Below are 23,326 nucleotides of genomic sequence, written 5' to 3'. Positions count from 1 at the left end.
TGGAGACCAGCTATGGTATATAATTTGAGTCTGTGTTGTAAATGAGGCTGTTTACCAATGATCATTTTGTAAGAGATGCTTAATATCTCCTTTTCTAATATTTAACAATTTAAGAATGAAGAGGCAACATAATTATTACATCTTACTCAAGGAAGAATGAGTAGACCAAGAATTTGGGTTGAAACTTAAAAAATAGCTTTTTTTTTTCTTTGCAAAGCAGTGGGGTTAATTGACAGCTAAGTAATTATTATTAAGTGTCTGAGGCTGAATTTGAACTCAGGTCTGACTGACTCCAGGAACAGTGTTCTATCCACTACACCACCTAGCTGCCCCTTAAAAGAAAAAAAAAACTTTTAACTATTGCGAATTAAAAATTATTGTCCTCTTGGGTTTTCTCTCTTTCTTCAAACTACTGAAGTGAAACTAGAGTTTTTGACTCCTAAACTCTTAAGAATTCAACTCTAATCTGTTATTCTCTTTCTTCTATAAATTGCATTAGAATTTTAGAAAAATGTACAAACTTAACTGAGAGTTGTTATTTCTAGCTGGATCTTAAACAAATAGATGATTCTTTTCCTTCTGGTTTTGAGTTTGTCATTTCCATTCCCCATTTTTCCCAGGTGCCAATGGTAGTGAACCTCAGGAATTCCTCTATAACTCTGATCTATTAGCAAATTCAAGTAGCCCCATCCTGTCCAACTCATATAATCTCAGGTGTTTAAAGTTGGAGTTTAGTTTTTTTGTGGTTTAGATTTTTAATGGCGAGGAGTCTATCATCCATTTACAAAGTGACTGCTATGACTGTTAGCCACTTCTAGAAACTGTTTCACTGAAATTTAAATTTTTTTCAGAATCAAGAAAGAGCTTACCTGTTTTAAATCTTCTCCAAAAAAGAAAGAAAATTTTTCTGTGGTTATTCTTCTTGTTCATTTGGGTAAATGAATTATAGTCTGTATTGACTGACAAGTCTTTCTTCAGCACCCACCAATCCAATTTGTTGATTCATAGATCTGCTCAAAGAATAGATATGAACTGACCTAGCATTCACTGGACTTCCTATTTAAGGAAATGGATAAATGAGAAGGGAGAAGGGAGCACAGATTCCTAGGACTCATCATAAATACTTAAGAGAAAATAGGGAACCACCTTTCAGATATATTGCCCATATACCAATCAAGAAACATTTATTAAGTTACTGTAGTGAAGTCTTTTGCAGTTGAACTGTACTAGCCATGGAGAAATGTTATCATCAGTTAAGTAGATGCTACTGATTAAGTAGTTTTCATTTCTTCTTTGAATCTCTAGATCAGAGGATCTTTGATACTGACTTGTAAGGAAGCTTATAAATTATTGCATCTAACCTCTCATTTTATAGATGAGGAAACTGAGGGTTAGAAAGCTTGTGTTACTCAAAGTTACAAAGTGTACTAAGGGTCAGAGCTAGAAATCAAATTGAATTATTTTGTCTTAAACCTAGAATTTCCCACCATACCACATTATTGCCTACAGGAACAAATACAAAATGCTCTGTTTGGCATTCAAAGCCTTTTTTAACCTTGCCTCCTCTGACCTCTCCAGTCTTTTTGTACCTTATTTTTGATATCCTCTTTCATTTACTGACTGTTTGATTTAGTAGCTAATTTAAGAATAAGACCCTCCATCTCTCAGCTTAGGGCATTTTCTCTGGATGTCCTGCATGTCCAGAATGCTCTCCTTCCTCAGCTCTGATTTCCTTTAAGTCCCAATTAAAATCCCACTTTCAACAGGAAGCCTTCCCAACTACTCCTAATACCAGTGTCTTCCTCATTTGGTCACTTCCTATTTTTCTTACATATAACTTGCTTTGTTTATATTTGTTTGCATGCTATCTCCCATTTTAGACTGTAAGCTCCTTAAGGACAGAATTTTGCCTTTTTTTTGTATCTTATGTATCTTTTACCTCTTTTTGTATCCCCAGTACTTAGAACAATGTATTGCTTATGGTAGGCATTTAATAAATGTTTATTTCTTGATTATAAGAACCTTAGATATGCTGATAACAAAGATTTCTCCCTCCAAATTCATCATAAAAATTTCTCATTGAATTTGTTTGAAGGCTGACAGATAAGATCTTCAGAACAGTTCAGCAAAGATCTTCCCTTCCATAAAGGCAGAATTTTGCACATGTAGAATGTTAAAGCTGACAGAAATTTTAGAAATCATCTTGTCAAATTTTTTAAAAAATATTAACAAAAATTTAAAAGTCATCTTGTTTAACTCTTTCCCCTTATAGCTAAGTAAGCAATGCTAGAGAGGGTGAAGTTATTTTCCTTAGTGCCTACTTTAAGAGGATTCCTATTCTCAGAATTTGCTTTAAATGGGTCAAAAGGTTTTCTTGGCAAAGATATTGGAATGGTTTCCCATTTCTACTCCAGCTTGTTTTACAGATGAGTAACAGAAATCAAAAGGGTTAAATGACTTGCCCAGGATCACATAACTAAAATTTGTGAGGCAGATTTGAACTCACAAAGATGAATCTTCCTGACTGTCAGCCTAGCACTCTAGCCATTGCTCCAATTTCTCCTGTGTAATATTTTTTAAAAAAGATGACTAAATTCCCTATCATCTTCTCTGAACAACACTTCCAAAACCGACTTCCAGTAAACATTTAAGAAAAGTTCTTCATTCTGTCATTTCTAAGAAGTGGGTTGGGATCAGCCTCCCATAAAGGCAAGAGTTACTTTGGGAATTCTGTGAAGAAAGAAAGCAGTTAGTTGGCTGTTGCCATTTCTCATTTTTGTACTTTTTCCCAACTAACCTAACCTGTTTTCAGAAATTAATTGGTTACTACAATCTGAGAGAGCAATATCTTTAGAAAGGGGATAATTCATACAGCTTTGCAGTGTTTAAGTAAAGTGAATTTTATATTTAATGCCCTGTTTTTGGAACCCTAATAGCATCCTATAAGTTAGATTTTTTTCAATTAGTCAGAACTCTTGAGTAGACAGGGGTCTAGTCTTGTTCCTTTATATTTAAGGTGAGACTCATAGATCCCCTTGAGTCTGTACCTTTTCTCACCCCAATACAAAACCCAAACATTTCAGATCTATTCTGATAATAACTGTAGTTCACTGTGCTTCATTCTAGCTGGTAAAGTTTTAGGGCAGAGCTTGTTTGAGAAATCAATATAGATCAATAACCTTCTTTAGGAAGGCACCTGATGTACTTCTCTGCCCTAGCTTTTTCAGTTGTGACATTGGTTCCACAAGTGTAAATTGCGAAATTACCATCTGAGGTCCACCTTGTCCAAAACCAACAGTTTTTAATGGTTTTCACTGATGTTTTGGCAGCATGACAGTAGCATACAAATGAAAAGTAAGTAGTGAAAGTTTAAAAGGCATCCCTAAGGAAACTACTCTAGTGCCCTCTGTATACCTGAGATCATGTTAATAATGGATTAATTCTAGATTTAAATACATATTCAGAGTACTGTCAAGCCTTCTTGAAGTATCTTTATTTCTTCTTGGTGTGAACTTTGATTTTGTTTCATTTTTGATATTGATACATGAAGAATCTTTGTTAACATTCTACTAAGATGATTTGTTATGGTGGGGATGGGGGGAAGGAATTAAGCTATGACAGCACAGTCCAATCTTCCAACAGCCCTTACTACCATGTTGGAAAGGCTTCAGGAATAGATCTGATGATGCACAATGTGTTTGTCATCCAAGGATCAGCCTGGCCAAGACTGAAGAGACTTAGTGCCAGGAAGTTGATTGCCAGGAGAAGAATGTGGCCACAGTAGTTCCAGTGGGGTAGCTATTTGTTTCAGTGGAGGGAGTATGCTTATCACAGTGTCTGGCTGCAATGGATGTTTGATACATGTTTATCACTTGATTGCCAGTAAAATAACAGATCTCTTGATGTATAGCTAAAGTAACAAAATACAGCCTGACTTCATGTTTCATTCAGTTAACCAGCAAAGGCACAATAGATTCTTAAGAGTCTATTGTGCACTAGATGCTGAGGATTCAAACACATTGTGACAAGTATATTAGAGTTTAAGGAAGGACTTTGCAAAGGTGGGAAAAGAAAAATCCAGGTACTTTATATAGATTCACTAAGAAACATGATTTGTGTTTGTATGGGCTAGAAGTGGCATTTGACAAACCTTGCCCTTTCCAAAATCACTTATATTTGACCTTCCTGAATGTCAGACACCACTAAAAAGCCAACAAATGTCATTCTCATAGACATTAAAACCCAAACTACACTTCCTTCTCAGAAGGATAATCTTTTAAAGCTATTTTTGGTTTCAGCATATTTGTAAAGTTTAGAATTTGAAACCTGTTAATTTTGCTTTAATGGTAGAGCCCTTGGAGAAAGCTCTAAGCAAACCTCAAATCCTAATGTGACATTTCCCCCAGTGCCTAATTTCTACTTTATTTTTATTAAGGAAGATAAAGTACTTTTGCTACCATTGCATTTGGAGAAAATTCTTTGAACTTCTTAGAGTTAGTTTGCCAACCAATAAATTGGTATCTACTTACATATCTTTTAAAAATTGTTTTAATTTAATTTTTAATTTTTTAAATTTTTATTTAATCATTACAATTTCATGTAAAGATAATGTTCAACATTCTTTTTTTGTAAGATTTTGAATTCTATCTTTTTCTACCTCCCTCTCTGCCCTCCCCCTTCCCATGACAGTGGGTAGTCTGATATAGGTCAGATACGCACGATCATCTTAAATTTTATCTATATACTTTAAATCTGTATACTTTACTTGGATCTTCAATAAGTGCTTTTTTTTTGGAAAGGGAATCAGCATTTATACAGCACCTATAACATGTCAGATCCTTTGAGAAATGCTTTACAAATATTATCTTATTTGATCTTTTCTATCACTTTAGATGGGTGCTATTATTTGCTCCATTTTAGTTGAGGAAACAGGTAAATAGAGGTTAAATGACTAGATTTAACTCAGGTCTTCCTGACTCCATGTTTAGCATTTTATCCACTGATTCACCTATTACCTATTATGTGTCACAGACTAAACTCAACCAAACACTACCTAGCCTCAAGGAGCTTACACTGTATCCTGGGAGTAAAATGAACATACATCAATAGATACAACATAGTTTGGGAGGAAAGGTAAATGTAGCTTTGCAAATTTTCTTGTAGAAAATGGTATTTGAAAGAAGCTAATGGGGAGGCTAGGTGGCGTAGTGGATAAAGCACCGGCCTTGGAGTCAGGAGTACCTGGGTTCAAATCTGGTCTCAGACACTTAATAATTACCTAGCTGTGTGGCCTTGGGCAAGCCTCTTAACCCTGTTTGCCTTGCAAAAACTTTAAAAAAAAGGAAAAAAAACCGAAGCTAACAATTCTAGCAGGTAGCAAATAGAGGAGGTCATTCTAGACATTGAAGAATGTCCAAGGTTGTGAAAGGTATTAAATGCCAGAGAGACGAGCTTAAATTTGATTTGATTTTTTTTTTAGGTTTTTGCAAGGCAAACGGGGTTAAGTGGCTTGCCGAAGGCCACACAGCTAGGTAATTATTAACTGTCTGAGACCAGATTTGAACCCAGGTACCCCTGACTCCAAGGCCGGTGCTTTATCCACTACACCACTACGCCACCCCTAAATTTGATTTTAAAGGGAGTCACTTGAGTTTTAAATAAGGGAATGACAGTGTCAAATCTATATTTGAGGAAAATTTCTTGAGAAGCTGAGTACAGGATGGAAAGACTTGAAGCACTCATACCAGCTTGAATATTGAGTATTTCAATAGTTTAAATAAAAATCAAATCCAGCCTCAGACACTTAATAATTACCTAGCTGTTTGACCTTGGGGAAGTCACTTAACCCCATTGTCTTGCAAAACCTAAAAAAAAAAGAGAGAGAGATGAAGCTCATCATTTTTTTCATAAGTTCTTTAGAAGTTAACTTAGTCAAATATCCGTACAACTATATCTCTTCTCTTATTTGACCAATATGGTCTACTAACCATTGTATAATGAGGGTATAGGAAAAAAGTAGCCTTATATGAGGCAACATCTCTCCATACTGCAACCTTTTTAAATGACTTTGCTAGTAAAATTTTTTGGGGGGTGACAAGATGTTGCCTTTGTGTATTGTGGGCTAAATTACTGTTTTTTATGTGCTAAAGCTGTATGCTGAGTTAATTGGTAATGAGTCACCAAAATACTCTTCTGACCAGTCAAGAAAGACAAGATAACACTAGCTTTCAGCTTAGATCACAGATCAAAACGGGAATTTAGGTTTCTGGGTGGAAGATTGAAGACAATTGCAAAAAAGAGTTAAATTAAGCAGAAAACAGAACTAGTAGGCTAGGAATGTGACACTGCCTGGGTCAGGAGTTGGAAGAAAGAGTCTAAATAGGCTCTGGTGCTTCCTTACAAAATGCCTATGAATTAATAATCAATTAGCAAATATTTAATAAGTCTATACTGTGTACCATGAAACTTTGGGAATATAAAGAAAAAAGCAAGAAAAGTTCTTGACATCAAGAAACTTACCTTCTGATGTGGGAGACATTATGTACATAGGTACATTCAACATTGCTTATTTGTCCTTTTTTTTTTTTTGGCTTGTTTGTCCTTTTTTTTTTTGGTGAGTTACATTCCTTTTCCAGTTGGTTGGTTTTATATTTTGATGAATTATATTCTTTTTCCAGTTGGTCATTTTTACTTTTAAAGGAGTTAATTTCTTCAGCCACTTTTTTTATAATTCTCATGAATGACTCATTTTTTTTCCATTTTTCTTCTTCTGCTTTTCTCAGGTTTTTAAATTCCTTCTCAAGCTCTTCCAGGAGGTTTTGGATTTGAGACCAATTCATAAACTCCTTTAAGACTGCCCTTGGAGGTCATTTGTTACTGCTTTCTCCTTCTGATATGGCATTTTTAATGCCTGTCTGAATAGGACCTGGGCTGCTATCTAGCTTAGTCAGGATATGGGCTGTGCTCTGGCTAAGAGCCTCCCATTGACTTTCCTGCTCTCCCACCTATACTTTCCCTTTATCCTCTAAAAGGCAGACATTTACTGGAGATCCTCTACAACATCACGAGTTGAGAACTTGTTTTTCTCTTCTTTTGGTGGGATCTGTAGCTTTAAGGTCTGTGTAGAGGCTTCATTTAATGTGTGGGGAAAGGCTTCAGGAGCATGTTAGCTTTGTGCTGCCATCTTGACTCCACTCTGGAAGTCATCTTGTCCTTCATTTTTGAAGATGATCAATGGTGTCTTAATTCTTGTATGAATTGGATTTCAGTGAGGCTAAGTTGTACAGAATCATTGGTCTCACAAAGATAGATTTAAAGAAGAAAGCATTAGTAGCTGGGGGAGGGGCAGGAATAGTTTATGACTCTTGAAGAAAGTTAGAGATTCTACGAGACAGGAGAGAGAGAGAGAGAGAGAGAGAGAGAGAGAGAGAGAGAGAGAGAGAGAGAGAGAGAGAGTGTTCCACATATATCCTAAGTGGTTAATAAATGCTTCTTGATGGTTTTATTGATTGAGATGACAGCTACCAAAGCTGCACCTCTTTTCCACCCAGGGAAGGAAATCACAGACCTTCCTTTTTCTATTGTAACAGCATCTTAACTTCTCAAAATAATGACAGCAAAATAATGAGGAGGCACAACAAATTGCTTTACAGGTAATAAGCAAGTCAAAGAGATCTCCTTTAACAAATCAAGCAACAAAACTGACATGATGAGTTAGAGTATTATCTCAAAATACCAAAAGAATCATAGAAACTCATTAGACAAATATCAATACAATTTATCATTTTATAAGAGCTATTTTAGAGGTCATACGTTCACATTAGAAGATGTATAAAGGAGGGGCCTTTGATAAAATTTAAGTCAGTAAACATGTAGTAAGTATGTAAAAATGTGTAACATATTATTTTAAATATTGGACATACCAAGACAAAAAAAAGACATAATCCTAGTTGAGGCAGAGGGGAAGGATATGATATGTAATTAAAATGTAATAAGCATAATTAGAGAAAAGAAAAGACTCTAATAACTAGAATCAGAGATGGCACTAGAGAAAAAGACACCTGAGCTAATTTTTGAAGGATGACAAAGGATTTTAAAGAAATGAAAGACTTTTTCCTCAAGTAGAGAAAAGGATTGAGTGAAAAAAGTAGGTCAACACATAAAAGAAAACTATTTGAAATATTTATATGGAAAAAAACAGGTACAAAACATAGATTTTACTATTTATACTCTATCCTATTCCCATAGGTTGATTCTGGATGAGATCAGAGTTGGAACATGTCATAGGCAGTTTTCCTAGTGCTGTTGGAAGCCTTCCTGCTTTTGGTAATGAGGGAATGCTGCAGAAGGGAAGTTCTTATATCATCAGGGGCTAGAAACTTCAGTAGCAAGTCCAACCAAGGACACTTGTCATGATGTAGGCTGTAAAACTAATGCTGGAAAGGAATATCTGAAGTGGAAGCCAGGTCAAAATTAGGCTCAAGAAAAGTGAGAGGGAGCAAACAAGAGTGAAGTCTGAGATCAGGCTACAAGAGTTTGAAAACAGGAAGTTGCATTTTTGGCAAAGAATTCTGTTGGTTTGCTACATGGAACACTAGTTTGCTAGCTCCACCCACCAACTTTGTCTCAATTTAACTTGGCAAGATAGTACCTGCTACTGCTACCTTTGTTAATAGCATGGCAGTATTGAAATATTTGGGTACTTGATTTAACCACTTCTATTGACCAGGTATGGTATTAGGACTATTGGTAATCGCCATAAAACAAGAAAAATATTGGTTAGATTAACATAGGAAATGAAGAAGTCAAAATAATATTTACTGATGACAAATTTGTACACTTAGAAGATTCAGTGGTACCAATAGCAACTGAAAATAATTGTGACAATAAGTAGCTGCATCAAACTCTTACGAGGATACTTAAGAGATACTTAAGAGGGTAGCTAGGTGGTGCAGTGGATAGAACACCAGCCCTGGAGTCAGGAGTACCTGAGTTCAAATGTGGCCTCAGACATACTCATTTAGCAGGTATCAAAATGATTTTATATATGACAAAAACATAAAATAGACCAGTGGACTATACTGAAGATACCAGGATTCTATAAACCTATAGAAAAAATGGAAACTGTTGAAAGGATTAATTATCTAATAAAAATGAAGAAAAGTACATAACAGGATGACAGAAAATAAATTTATATATTAATCTCATTATATGATATATCAAATTCCAGTTGAATAATAGATTCATGCTTTAAGGAATTTTGATTTTAATGGTGTGAATATTTCCAATAACAACATAGCTCAAAACTCCCCATGATTTTACAGTCTTTTTGGATTGTTGTAACCACAGTAACGTTACCTGGTGGCCTAGTTATTCAATTCATCACTCAAAGCCTGTCTACTTGGATAAGATTTGTCAGAGCTTGTATTCCTTTATCATAACCCCAAAGAATCTTCTCCATTTCAAGAAAAGATATCAGAGGGATTTTTTTATGGGATCATAGATTAAGCATAATAAAAAATCTTGTAAGAAATAAAGCAAAATGGGATGATTTATTTATGCATTACTTGGAAGATGTAGTTGTCTATTTGAGTATATAAGAAGTCTCATTAGTTGAATTTAACCATACAAACAAAAAATAAAATCTCTACAATAAAAATAGTTAAACTGAAATAAAAAGTAGAAATTGAGAAAAATTATTTGTGACAAATGGAACACTTGCAAAACTTTGCAAGAAACAATTACAAATATTCAAGGGAAACACCAACTCTAATGGAAAAGTGGTTAAATAGACAACTTACACTTTATAAGTAATAGCTTTTAAAATTCTACTTTTCTAGTGACCAAAGAAGAGAAAATTAAAACACTTGGGAGGTATTACTTCAGATCTACCAAATTCATACAGCAATCAAAAGCCTAGCAACAATGACTAAACAATACTGGTAGAACTGTGGATAAATAAATATATCCCTACAACTGATGTTGAATTTGCCAACTGTTGAAATCTTTTTGTAGAGCAATTTGACATCTGGGGAGCAATTTTTCTCCCCATTAGATTGTGAGCTCCTTAAGGTCAGGATTGACTTTTGCGTCTTCGTGTATCCCTAGTTCAGTGCTTTGCATATGGTAGGTGATGAATAAATGGAACTGGCAATATGCTACATTTCAAAAAATAACTGTACTCTTTGACCAAACAATCTTATTGTGATTGTATCTTAAGAAACTAATTAAAAAAGAAAAAAAAACCTTTTTTCTTTCAAAGACATTTATAATAGTATAATTTATAATTGTGTAAAACTGGGAACAAGTTGCATTTAATTTTATTCAACAAATATATATTAATAATCTACTTAGTGAAGAGTGCTGGGAATACAAAGACAAAAATCACACATTGTCTGCCCAAACATTGCCTTCCTTCCTTCTTAAAATCAATCTTTCCCAACTAGAAGCACATTAGCCAGGAACCGATCCCATTGCTGATTGGTACATAAGCTTTGATATGCTCCACTTCTGACCTCTGTTAGCTCTCCTTGCTTAGGAAGCCTAGTGGTTTCCAGCTCTTTGCAGCTGACCATAATAATGGCAGATTTTGTATAGAAACCTAGTTGGCCTTTCACCCTTTTGCAGCTAATAACTCCCAAGTACAAATCAACTAGTTTTTACCTCCCCATGTAAAGGGATTTTATAACATGTATAGAGATAAATGAATATAAAGAAATTTCAAGAAGAAAACTACTACTTCAAAAGGGAAAGTCTTACATATTGGTGGAATAAGGAAACAGTTGTATAAAAAAAGACAGTTGAATTGTGCTTTAAAGAAAGCTAGCAATTCTGAGGGGGGGTGGTAGGGAGAGAGTGCATTCTAGAAATGAGTGAAAGGCAAGGAATTACTCTTAGAATGTTGAATTCAAGGGAACATTTAGTAGATCTAGGTTTGCTGAATGTGGGCCAGGTGTACTAGTAGGTCAGTTTGTAGATCTGTGCTTTAATTGTCTGTCTGGACATAGTTTTATTTTTTTTTTCTTAAAGTATAATGTGATGATGATATTTGACCTTTTTTAATTATAAAGATTTTATTTGAGTTTTATAATTTTTCCCCTAATTTTACTTCTCTCCCCCACCCCCCAGTCTTTGCCAGTCTTTACATTGTTTCCATGATATATATATATACACACACACACACACACACACAAACAAACACACATACACACACATACAATCTTTAGTAAATGATGAACCCGCAAAGGATCATCAAGGAATATGATGAACTGTGTCTGAATTTATAGACTAACTTAACTATAGAAATAATCTGATAACTTTTAAATTAGCTGGCATTTTAAACTTGGAATTTTTATTTAGTGTTCACTGTAGGTTTGGTTTTTGATCTTTGAATTGCATTTTACTTTGAATACATTACTGTTGTTGATTAATGTTTAATAAGTTCATGTGAGTGTTGTAGTTTTGTACCCTTTTAAGCTATTTTGATGTTTTTAAAAGACATTTTGTCCCAACATCCTAACATGTTTTTGTCACAAAAAATTATCATCTTTTGCTAACTTGTTTTGTTTTGAAGCATTGTTGTCCGATTTCACTGGGGTAGGTAGGTCTCAGTAAGGAATTTTCTTTATCAATGTAGATCAGTACCTTCTCTTCCATTTCTAGCCTTGGAGTTGCCTGGAGTCACTAAGCAACTTGACTGAGATGACATAATCAGTTTATATCCAAGGTTGAACTTTGGAAGGTCTTTCTGTATGTACCCCGAGGGGTTTTATTCTACCCTTTCCCCTAATGATGATCTATGTGAGGAAAGACTATAAGAGTCCTTCTTAACCTTTTATTTGTGGGAATTTCAGTTTGTGGAGGAAATTGTCCAGTAGATTCAAGACAGATGATAAAAGTAGAACAATAGTCTGGGTTTTTGCTAAAACCCATAAATTTCTTTTTCTTACAAAATTTCTCATGAGAAAAAGTTTTATTTTCTTTATTTTCCCTTCTTATTAACATTCCATGTAATTGCTCCCTTTTCCTTGGATCCCTTCAGGGCTAAGGTGACCAGGCATCCTAATTTTGAATTTCTTTCAAGTCCTGAAAAATCTTGCTTCCATCTATTTTCCATTTCATAAATTTAATCACTCTTGTTCAGATTTCTTCACTATTTTAAAGATGCTTGAATTTGTAGGTATGAGTATTATTTTTATTACAGATCATAGTTCCCCTACCTTAATAAACCATCTTCACAGTTTGCTCTTGGTGAAAAATTCATCCCTTTGCAACCAAGCTCCTGGTCTGTGCATGTTTCTGAATTGAGCTAGGATGGTTCTTAGGTTACAGGCACTTTCTATTGCTCATACAATATGAACCTTGGTAGGATCTTCTGGTGCTATAACCTTCTGGTATAGACTTAGAGAACCAGTGATCACTTCTAGTCCACAAAGAGGCATCCAAAGAGGACTTCAGTAGATTGTCAAAATTAACAAAATTTAACTCATTTAGTAGGTATTGTCCTGTTTCCTGGATTTTAGAATTTGAAACTTTACAATGGCATAGTAACATGTGAAGATCTATCAAATGAAATAACAATTATAAAGAACTCAGGACAATTGACTGGCTCCTAATACATACCATGTAAATATTAACTATGAGGATAATGAAGATGGAAATCTATGTTACATGTGATGCAACAGAAAGTGATAATATATATAAATATGAACTTTTCTTATATGATAGGTGAAGTGGCTACAGCAACAAGAAGTTAAACGGAGAGTGAAAAGACATGCTCGAAGTGATTCACATTCCATGTATTTCAATGATCCAATATGGTCCAACATGTGGTACATGGTAAGCACAAGGGCCTTTCTTTGGGAAATGTTTCAAGTATTAGGAAGTCACTTTGATATTTATTCTTGTGATGAAATGATTGGGTGCCCCAAAAGAATATTTAGATAGGGGAAAATACACAAGAAGAAGGATGATGCCTCTCTACAGAAATAATGGCGAAATAGCTTAGAACAGAACAACCAAATGCAATATTTCAACTTTACTCCTGGGAAAATATATTAGTTATTTGAAATAAGGGCTGTTATGTAAAGCACGAGGAGTTTTTTTTAAATTATATGTTCATGTGTATACATGAATATAGTCATGCCTGAGCTCTTAAGTCATTACCATTTGGATAGATGGAATGTATTATGGTTCAGCTTCTGTGTTTTGGGTATTCATTTGTTTTCTTAGCACTGCGGGGATAAGCACAGTCGCTGCCGTTCAGAAATGAATGTTCCTGCAGCATGGAAGAGAGGCTACACAGGAAAAAATGTTGTGGTGACCATTCTGGATGATGGAATAGAGAGGAATCACCCAGACCTAGCAGCTAATTATGTAAGTTGAGTTTTATTTTATTTGCATTTCTCTTGGTTTTGATGTGATAATGTATAGTCTCATGGATTGTTTTTATATTGTGTTTTCTCCCAAAGAGAAATTTAAATCCTTTAAAAAGTTCAGCCTAGATTTTCCAGAAAATGACATCCTTCTATAAAAATTTAGTTCTCTAATATAGCAGCCTCCACTTTAACTTTGCTTAAACTATATTGAGTCTTCAAAACCAAGGATTTGAATTCAAATTTCACAAGTAGATCCTTGTTTTGTTTTGTTTTTAACTTTGAAAAATCACATTTCATCAACTTACTGTCTGGCATTATCTTATATCCCAAATCAAATTGCATGCTACAGGCAAAGCACATAAATATAGTCAACTGCAACATGATAGCACCTATTTAGTTGGTAGATAGATGGGAAAGGAGAAAGAAAGGAAGAATAATCATTGACCTCAAGAAGCTTCTTTTCATCTGATGGGATGAAGCATGTGATATTATGTCCGAAGAAAACTCCAAGAAGAACCTTTAAAATAAGATTACCCCTAGAAAATAATGAGGCTAATTCTATTTTCTCAGATGAGAATAATAAAATATTTCAAATTCATGGATGGTATATGGAAATATAGCCTGTTTATTGTACATGTGCTGTGATGTTGCAACTGGCTACACTATCACTGGCATGTGGCTCTGTCTGGAAAATGGGCAATGGTCAAACAGGGAGGAAACCAGAAAGTCAGTTGATAAAAACTGATTTTCAGCATTAAAGTATATAAATGTTATATGGACACACTCTTTTTCTAATCACTATCACAGACAATAACATGCCTGCTATGATAACCTTCAGAAAATTACTTCACCAAAGAAAGGAGATCCTTTCATTCTAAGATTCAAGTTGATAAAAACTGATTTTCAGCATTAGAGTATATAAATGTTATATGGACACACTCTTTTTCTAATCACTATCACAGACAATAGCATGCCTGCTATGATAACCTTCAGAAAATTACTTCACCAAAGAAAGGAGATCCTTTCATTCTAAGATTCAAGAGCAAGTTTTATGTTTGAGCGCTGTCCTTTGAAAACATTCTGGAGATGATGATAATTATTATTTTTATTAAAATAGCTGCTTTTGGAAGTTCAATAAAAGAATCAAGATATGAGTATATTTTCTGTAGACGCACTGAAAAAATCCTTGATACAACTCTAGTAGCAACAATGGGAATATTATTATTATTATTATTATTATTATTATTATTATTATTATTGCCATTATCATTATTATATGCAGGACATTTAAAAAGTCATGCAATTTTAAGCTATTAAAATTTAAGACTGATTTAAGACTTTTGGGACATCCTATATTTTTCTGCTGTACTCTTCTGTCTTTGGAGGAGAGCAAATTCTTGGGGGTGTCTGCCTAGGACCTTAGTCCTTCTAGCCCTGAAACTGCTGAAGGAGCCACAGCAAATCCCTGGCACATAGCAAACATTTAATAATTATTGGTTTAACTTGACATTATTATATAACAATAATGTATAAAATTCACATATTTTTACTATATTTTATTATAAGACACAGTTAAGACTACTGACTTCTTTAGCAAAAGTAGCTGTCAATCTGAAGAAGTTCCTTCTACCAATACAGGCTGGCACTGCTTCTGCAATAAATAATCTTAGAAAATTACCATATAGCACTAAAAGTTAAAGTGACCTGCCTGGGGTCATGCAGTCAGCATGTGTCAGAGGTAAGATTTGAATCCAGATTCTTCTGACTCTGAGGCCAGTTCTCTATCCACTATCCCTGCTATTCATATAATATATGTTATATTAAATAAAAAGGAATTAGGTTGAAAGATATGATCATACTAAGATCACAGTTGTTCTTTCTGCTTCCACAGGCTTTATCAAAGGATATTTTATTGAGTCTACAAAGTCTGCACATATGTCCATCAAATTTTTATTCACCTCTTAAAAAAGCAATGACCCATATCCATAGAATATTAATCATAAAGGACTAATAGCAGGATAGGAATTTTTCCCAGTTCTCTTTCTTTCTAAATCTTCAAATAAAAGATAAGGAAAGCTGGTCAGAAATTAAAACCATGTAGGAGCAGGATAAGCTAATGCCATTCCTGTTGCACTATCTAGACTGTTCCAATGTTCCAAGGATGTTTTCAGAGAATCTCTGTAGATTCTTGCACCCTGGTGATCTTACCCATTTATGCAGTAGACCTGAAAATATTATATACAAAATAATATTGAATGAGTGCAACTTGTGCTTGGACTGTTTCTTTCTGAATGTCATTAAAAATATGAAACTAATAAGGTGAAAATAATTTAGATAATAATAGTAACTGGATATTAAAAAATACAGAATATTACAAAACACTTTATCTGCAGGGCTATTATACTTGAAAATGTTGCCCTATTGAAGTGATGTAGAGCCTTTGTAAATTCAATGTATCAGATATTCTCATTGCACTTGGACTATAAATACAAATTTAGATTTTAATCTACCTAAATTAATCTGAACCTAAAATTTAATCTATACCTAAAATATCTGATTGAAGTGGAAAAACTGCATGATGTGATTATTGTACCCTGTAGAACAGACAATCTTAGTAGATGTTTTCTGCAACCATCATGCATTTATTTCTATTTCAGAGGAAAAAATAGTGCTTGCAAATATAGATAAGGCTGCTGTGTATTGTATAATTTGTATTCCTTTACTTATTGAAACACATTAATTTTAGGATGCCTATGCAAGTTATGATGTCAATGGAAATGACTATGATCCTTCTCCACGCTATGATGCCAGCAATGAAAATAAGTATGTTTTTTCTTCTTTTCTTCATACACCTAAAAGTAAAATTATATACAGAGAAAAATAATAAAATGGATGAAATTCAAATGCTTCCCTACTTTTGGATATGGTTTTAGGTTCCTTTAGAAACCTTAAAGTCCATAATCTGAGAAAAGAAAAGGTAGCATAGTAAAAAAAAGTACTTAAGTGTAAGTCAGGATCATAGATTTAGAGCAGGAAGATAACTTAGAAATCATCTAGTTAAGCCCATTCATTTTATAGATAAGGAAACTATATTTACATGAATTATCTATGATCATACAAGTAGCAAATGGCTAAAGTGGGATTTGAACTCAGGTTCTCTTCCACCAAATCTAGTATTCTCTACATAGTTCCATACTGCTTCCCTTGTAGGAACTCTTTTCTTAGATATTTGACTAACTGAGTTACTGGGCACATTCCTTACCCTTTCTCAGCCTCAGCTTCCTTGTATATAAATTGTATTATAATAACAGCACTGATTTCACCTGACTGTTGTGAAACTCAAATGAGATAGGGAAATGAATGTATAGTACTTTATAAATCATAAAATGCCATGTAATTATCAGCTATTATTCTGTTCTGTTTTATTAATGCATAAAGAGTATCACATAGGAACACAAACAACAAACAGATATGTTTAAAACTTCTGCTGATAATAACAACTGACATCAATGGAACACATTAAGGTGAGCAAATTGTTTTATACATTGTTTTATTTGGCTTTCACAACAATCTTGTGAGACAAGTGCAGTGGATATGATTAGTCTCATTTTACAGAAGAGTAACTAAGGCTGTATGACTTGCCCAAGCTCGTATGGTAAGCATCTAAGGCAGCATTGACCTTCAGGCCTTCTTGAATTCAAGTCTGGGGTTTTAACCATTCTGCTATATTGCTGGTTCCTGGAACTAATCTTTTCCAGGCACTAATGGGCATTAAACACTGATACTGTCATTAATAAGTAGAAAAAACTTTCTCTTTTTTTATCCTGTTCCATTAAAACCTGTACTAAATATTTTGATATTACTCCTAAGTCTAGCTTCTCCATGATTTCTAGACTTTGAAGCAGTTGGTAACTAGTCTGAACTGGAGGATCTCAGTTGCCCATAGAAAGGAATTACCCCCTGGACTATTTGAAAACAGTAGGACTTTTCCTGATGCTATGCTGTAATTGGTTGGTAGATGGCTCCTGGGGCTTGTGATTGAATATGTTGAAAATGGAATACACAGTTTGTGGAGGATAGAGTTTTATTGGATTTTTATTGTTAATCTTAGAATGAGAGAGAGAGTGTGTGTGAGAATGTGAGTGATTAACTAGTTAACACCAGAGTGAGCAAGCTGAAGGTGTGTGAGTCAGTACATGTGTTTGTGGAGGTTGTTAAGGTGTGGATCCCTGAGCAATTTGAGGGTGTGTTTCAAGTCTTTCAGTGCAGATCTTTGGAGGGTTAGAGAACAAGGAGAAATGAAGATATGGAAACTAGGAGGAGTCTGACATGCTCTCCTTGTGACTTAAGCCTTGAAAATGAGTATACCCTGGGTTCAAGCTTATTCCTATGAATGGTTTTAATCATTGGTAACATTGATTACAAAGCTCTGGAAGAATAAGGGCTGTGTGACATGAGACAAGTTGCTTCACTTATCCCTTAGAGCCATGTACAAAAATTCTGGGCAAGGGGCAGCTAGGTGGCATAGTGGATAAAGCACCAGCCTTGGAGTCAGGAGTACCTGGGTTCAAATCCGGTCTCAGACATTTAATAATTATCTAGCTGTGTGGCCTTCGGCAAGCCACTTAACCCCATTTGCCTTGCAAAAACCTAAAAAAAAATTCTGGACCCTGATAATTTGAGAAATGAAACAAATTTGCTAACTAATCATATTATCCTGCTTCAGAAGTTCTGTTCATACCATACATCCCAAGTTGTTCAAAATGAATGATTCAAATTTCCTCACAAAATACAGGATATTTCTGTTATGAAGCTTTGATTCCTGAAGTGCAGGCTTATATCTTGCTGTTGAGAGTCAATTAGAAGAATTGTGTCAACAGCAGTAGATTTAACAAGTCAGTGAAAAATAAGGATATTCTCTTTAAAAGGGCCAAGTTATAAATATTTTTAAGGAAAGACTTTAATTTGGACAATGATACAAATTCTCTGTGGACTCTTCTTGTAGTTTTCATTTTTAAAGCTCCCCATATTTTTGTTTTCCACTAGAGGGATTGATAGGAAGCAACACATTTTAAAATGGGGTCATTTCTGTGAAAGGCAATTCATTTTGCTGGTAATTTCTTTGTAGTCCCCTGGAAACTGTTGAGTGCTAATCAAGAGCATTCTTTCTCAGCTTCTGCTTAAATGACCATAGAAATAAGCATCATGGTATTGTGGCAGTATCATATGAGAAGTAAAGACAGGATATTATTGGGGATAAATATTGGGATGAATAATGGGATAACCACAGGAGATTATTACAAAGTGTTTATGGCAAAGAGAATGAAAACTATGAATCATAAAAAAATAATCCCATGCTTACAAATGTGTATCTTGCTTCACTTAATTTGGAGTAGTTCTGTGAAATCTTTGAAATTTTCTGTGTTGGTCTCCTGATTTCTAATTTCCTTTCCACCACCCCCCACCCCCCATCTGCTCTAGGCATGGTACACGTTGTGCTGGTGAAGTTGCTGCCTCAGCAAACAATTCCTATTGCATAGTGGGCATTGCATACAACGCAAAGATAGGAGGTAAGTGAAGGAATGGATAACTTCTCTTTCACAGGGCCTTCTTGATAGCTTAATTCACTACTTTTTCTCAGCACTCCCAGGCCATTTATCCTAAAGTCTTTACAAGAGACATGTATATGGGAATTGAGAGCATCCTCTAGGATGTTACCAGTATCTTTATCATTTTATAGGTAGCCCTGTAGGTTCTTCAAAAATGCTTGTTGATTGGCTTACTGACTGAAAAACAGAGAAATGATAAGATTCCCTGAATTTATTGTTTGTTGATTTCAAAAAAGGCATGTTATTTTGTTCAATGACAGACAGCCTTACAGACTCTTTTACAACAAACTGGTCTCCCAGGCATACATCAAAAAACATTCAGTATACCTTAGAAAAGGGACAGCTAGGTGGTACAGTGGATGGAACACTGACCCTAGAGTCAGGAGGACATGAGTTCAAATTTGACTTTAAACACTTTATACTTATTAGCTGTGTGACCTTGAGCAAGTTACTTAATCCAAGTGCCTTGAAAAAATCAAAACAAAGCAAGCAAAACAAAATATTAGAAGATATGAAATTAGAAATAATCCTACTCATTACTCCCCATACTAAACATCAGTCAATGTATAAAAATAAGGTTAGTTATCTGCTTCCTAAAGCTATTCACCTCTGTGATGGAAGAGATCCTGCATAGATCATATGGGAAAGGTTTTTCCTTATGCATGGTTAGGTCCTCTAGATGCTCCTGTTTATGGATGACATTACAATGATTGCATAGAGCCCCAGCTCATTGCAGTATCTACTGGGAGAGATTTGTAACTTTAACCTATTTATATTTCCCAGATTTCAACATGCATTTGTGTATTGTCCTATGGAGTTTGTCCATCACTAAATATATCTAGTATAATCAATACAAATAGATTATAAGTTGAGTCCAGAGTTGCATGGAAGGATAAGAACACCACAGGTTGGATAGTCTGGGAAATTACAAAGTTCATTTACTAACCCCCAAGCTTCCCCCAACCAAGGCCCATCTAGCATTCTATTAGAGAAAATGGAAAGAAACAGTGAGAGGCAGCAAGAGTGAAACACAGAAGGGGAGACTGAGAAAGAGATTGAAGCATCTTTTTAAAAACTGCACATAGCATAAAACCATAGCAAAATAGGCAGAAAATATCATAGACAAGTAGGATAACTTTGAAAGTTATATGTTGAATTTATCATTTATTTGCAAAGGTAGAACAAGATACTAAGCCATATATAAAATAGATTCAGTTTCATATTACACTATACAGTTTTATGAGTGATCCTCTTTTTTTGTTCAACTATGTGGAAAAAAACCCTGAAAAATTACATTCTACTAGTTTTACTATATGACAAGAAGACTTAAAAAACTCATTAGAAAAAATGAGTTTCAGTAGGTAATAGGGAGGCACATGGTGGATGTGAACAGCATATAACCAGCGAAGAATTCTAAAGAAAAAAAGAGACATGATCAAGTAAGTGTATAGTAGGAAGAGAACATGGCAAGAATGATAGATGGTAGGTGGACAACCAGGGTGCTCTCTGGGTGCTCTCAAATGTCAGAATAAATGGGAGGTTGACCATCACAATGAGTAGATCCTTTGTGATGAAATTATAGGATGACATAAACAAAAATTACAGAATGAGCAGGTATTAATGGGTTGTGTATGATCTGCATAACTTGAGGGAACTCCTGAATCTATGAGATCCCAACCATTTTTTATAATGGATAGAGTAAGAGTTCCTGGCTTATAGTCAAGAAGATCTAGGTTAAAAATACTGCTTCAGATATTTACTACCTGTGTAGCTGCACAAGTTACTTAACTTCTGTCTGCATCATTTTCCTATAAGGGGAAATGAGGATGATTTGCATCTACCTTATAGAATTGTCATGTGTATCACATAAGTTTTTTTTGTATATGTGCATATACACATCCCTCAGGTGTTATATACATGTCAGATGGTATTTCTTGCCCTGTCTATATTACATGATGCTGCCAGAAGATCTTACTAAAATATCTCTTTGCCAGACATCTGCCACTTCTTTCACAACCACCCCCTCCTGGAATCATGTCACCTCTAGGAGAAAATGCCAACTCCTTAGCTAAGCAAGAAAAGTCCACCATTATCTAGCCCCAACCTACCAATCTAGCTTTCTCTTTTATGCTCTGTGCAAGAACCCTCTGATTTAGCTGGTCTCAGTTACTAATTATCCTCTAAGCACTTCCTTCAAAATTTCTGCTCCCCTTTCCTTGTCTTCTACTTTCTCTTCCTGTCTCATTTTCTCATGCTAATTCTACTAGCATTTAAGGACCAGTTCAAGTTCCATATCCTTCATCAAGTCTACCTTGACCATCTTAGTATACTCTTAATACACTAAGAGTTAAGGGGAGGAAAAGATCCTTTATATCTCTCATTTGGGACAGTTGATTATAAATACTACCTTTCATGTTTACTTTTTTTAATGTATTCATGTCTTACCTCTCCGTGATTTTAAAGAGCCTGAAATATTATATGAATCCTATAGTTTTGTGCTTCATTCATTTGTCATGTATTTCTTGAATAGCTACTACATGCATTACACTCTGCTAGCAGATGAAAGGTTAGAAAAAATCTTATGTAGTCAGTTGGCACTCAGTAAATATTTATTGAATGAATTTATAGCAAAAGCCAGTAAGTATTAGGCAACCAGGTAACAACCTCCTATGAAGTCTTTCCAATCATTTTCTTGTTTGGATATGTATTCATTCTTCCTTCTATAGATGAACTTCAGGAAACAAATAGTGGGGAAGGTGGCACTTCTGCCCTACCATCTCTTCCTTTTTACCTCTCTTCTCCCTTTTTAATTTCTTTGAACATAAGGCAACTTTCTCAGGGTACCTTGCATGTAAATAAAAGGGGGGAACAGATTCTCTGGAATCATCTTGCTTTAGTAAAGGTTTTCTGCTTTCAAAACAGGAATTTGAAACCTTTACTGAGCTACTCTTTGGCATCCATAGGCTAGGGTTTTTTGGTAATGATGATATTTATTGGGAAGGGTAATATTTACTGGAGAGCACAGATGACAGAATATCTAAAAGGGGCAATTATTTTTTTCTCATTTTCATGTAGATTTTATTTATTTTGAGTTTTACAATTTTTTTCCCCAATCTTACTTCCCTCCCCCCCACCCCCTCAGAAGGCAATTTGCCAGTCTTTACATTGGTTCCATGTTATACATTGATCTCAGTTGAATGTGATGAGAGAGAAATCATATCCTTAAGGAAGAAAAATAAAGTATGAGATAGTAAAATTACATAATACTATAACGGGTTTTTTCCTAATTTGACGGTAATAGTCTTTGGTCTTTGTTCAAAGTCTATAAATCTTTCTCTGGATACAGTTGGTATTTTCTCCATTGCAGATAGCCCCAAATTGTCCCTGGTTGTTGCACTGAAGGGATGAGTAAGTCCATCAAGGTTGTTCATCACCCCCATGTAGCTGTTAGGTTGTACAGCATTTTTCTGGTTCTGCTCATCTCACTCAGCATCAGTTCATGCAAATCTTTCCAGGCTTCCCTGAATTCCCATCCCTCCTTGTTTATAATGGAACAATAGTGTTCCATGACATACATATACCACAGTTTGTTAAGCCATTCCCCAATTGAAGGAACTTCACTTAATTTCCAATATCTTTGCCACCACAAACAGGGCTGCTATGAATATTTTGTGCAAATGATGTTTTTACCCTTTTTCATCATCTCTTCAGGGTATAGACCCAGTAGTGGTATTGCTGGATCAAAGGGTATGCACATTTTTGTTGCCCTTTGGGGAATTCCAAATTTCTCTCCAGAAAGGTTGGATGAGTTCACAGCTCCACCAACAGTATAATAGTGTCCCAGATTTCCCACAACCCTTCCAACAATGATCATTATCCTTTCTGGTCATATTGGCCAGTCTGAGAGATGTGAGGTGGTACCTCAGAGAAGCTTTAATTTGCATTTCTTTAATAAGTAATGATTTAGAACAATTTATTATATGACTATGGATTGCTTTGATCTCCTCATCTGTAAATTACCTTTGCATATCCTTTGACCATTTGTCAATTGGGGAATGGCTAAAAGGGGCAATTATTATAGAATTAATTGGAAGAGTGTCTAACCTATCTTGTAATCTCTTTTTAAAATTGCTGTATTGAATAATGTTTAAAAATCCAAATGGGAGGAAAAAAAGAATTTCTCAATTAGCAAGTACTTAAGTTCCTACTAGGTACTAGTCTATATGTCAGCTAGGTAGCACAGCAGAAAGAATGCCAGCCCTGGAGTCAGGAGGATCTGAATTCAAATCCAGCCTCAGAGGCATTAGCTATATGACCCTTACTATTTTTTGCCTCAGTTTT

The 23,326-nt window shown here is 34.9% G+C and overlaps 1 protein-coding gene across 2 annotated transcripts in view; it reads left to right on the top strand.

The window, feature by feature from the left end:
* Nucleotides 1-23,326, top strand: part of PCSK6 (proprotein convertase subtilisin/kexin type 6) — a 280,328-nt gene that overhangs the window by 60,016 nt on the left and 196,986 nt on the right. For both annotated transcript variants that reach the window (XM_074234241.1, XM_074234240.1), the window contains exons 3-6: nucleotides 12,727-12,837; nucleotides 13,231-13,374; nucleotides 16,123-16,199; nucleotides 18,858-18,946. In XM_074234241.1, coding sequence (XP_074090342.1) covers nucleotides 12,727-12,837; nucleotides 13,231-13,374; nucleotides 16,123-16,199; nucleotides 18,858-18,946 — 421 coding nt within the window. The remainder of the gene's footprint in view (nucleotides 1-12,726; nucleotides 12,838-13,230; nucleotides 13,375-16,122; nucleotides 16,200-18,857; nucleotides 18,947-23,326) is intronic.

The sequence above is a fragment of the Macrotis lagotis genome, chromosome 4, assembly GCF_037893015.1.
Source record: "Macrotis lagotis isolate mMagLag1 chromosome 4, bilby.v1.9.chrom.fasta, whole genome shotgun sequence".
Taxonomy (NCBI): Eukaryota; Metazoa; Chordata; class Mammalia; order Peramelemorphia; family Peramelidae; genus Macrotis; species Macrotis lagotis.
This window is presented reverse-complemented; position numbering and strand designations above follow the sequence as displayed.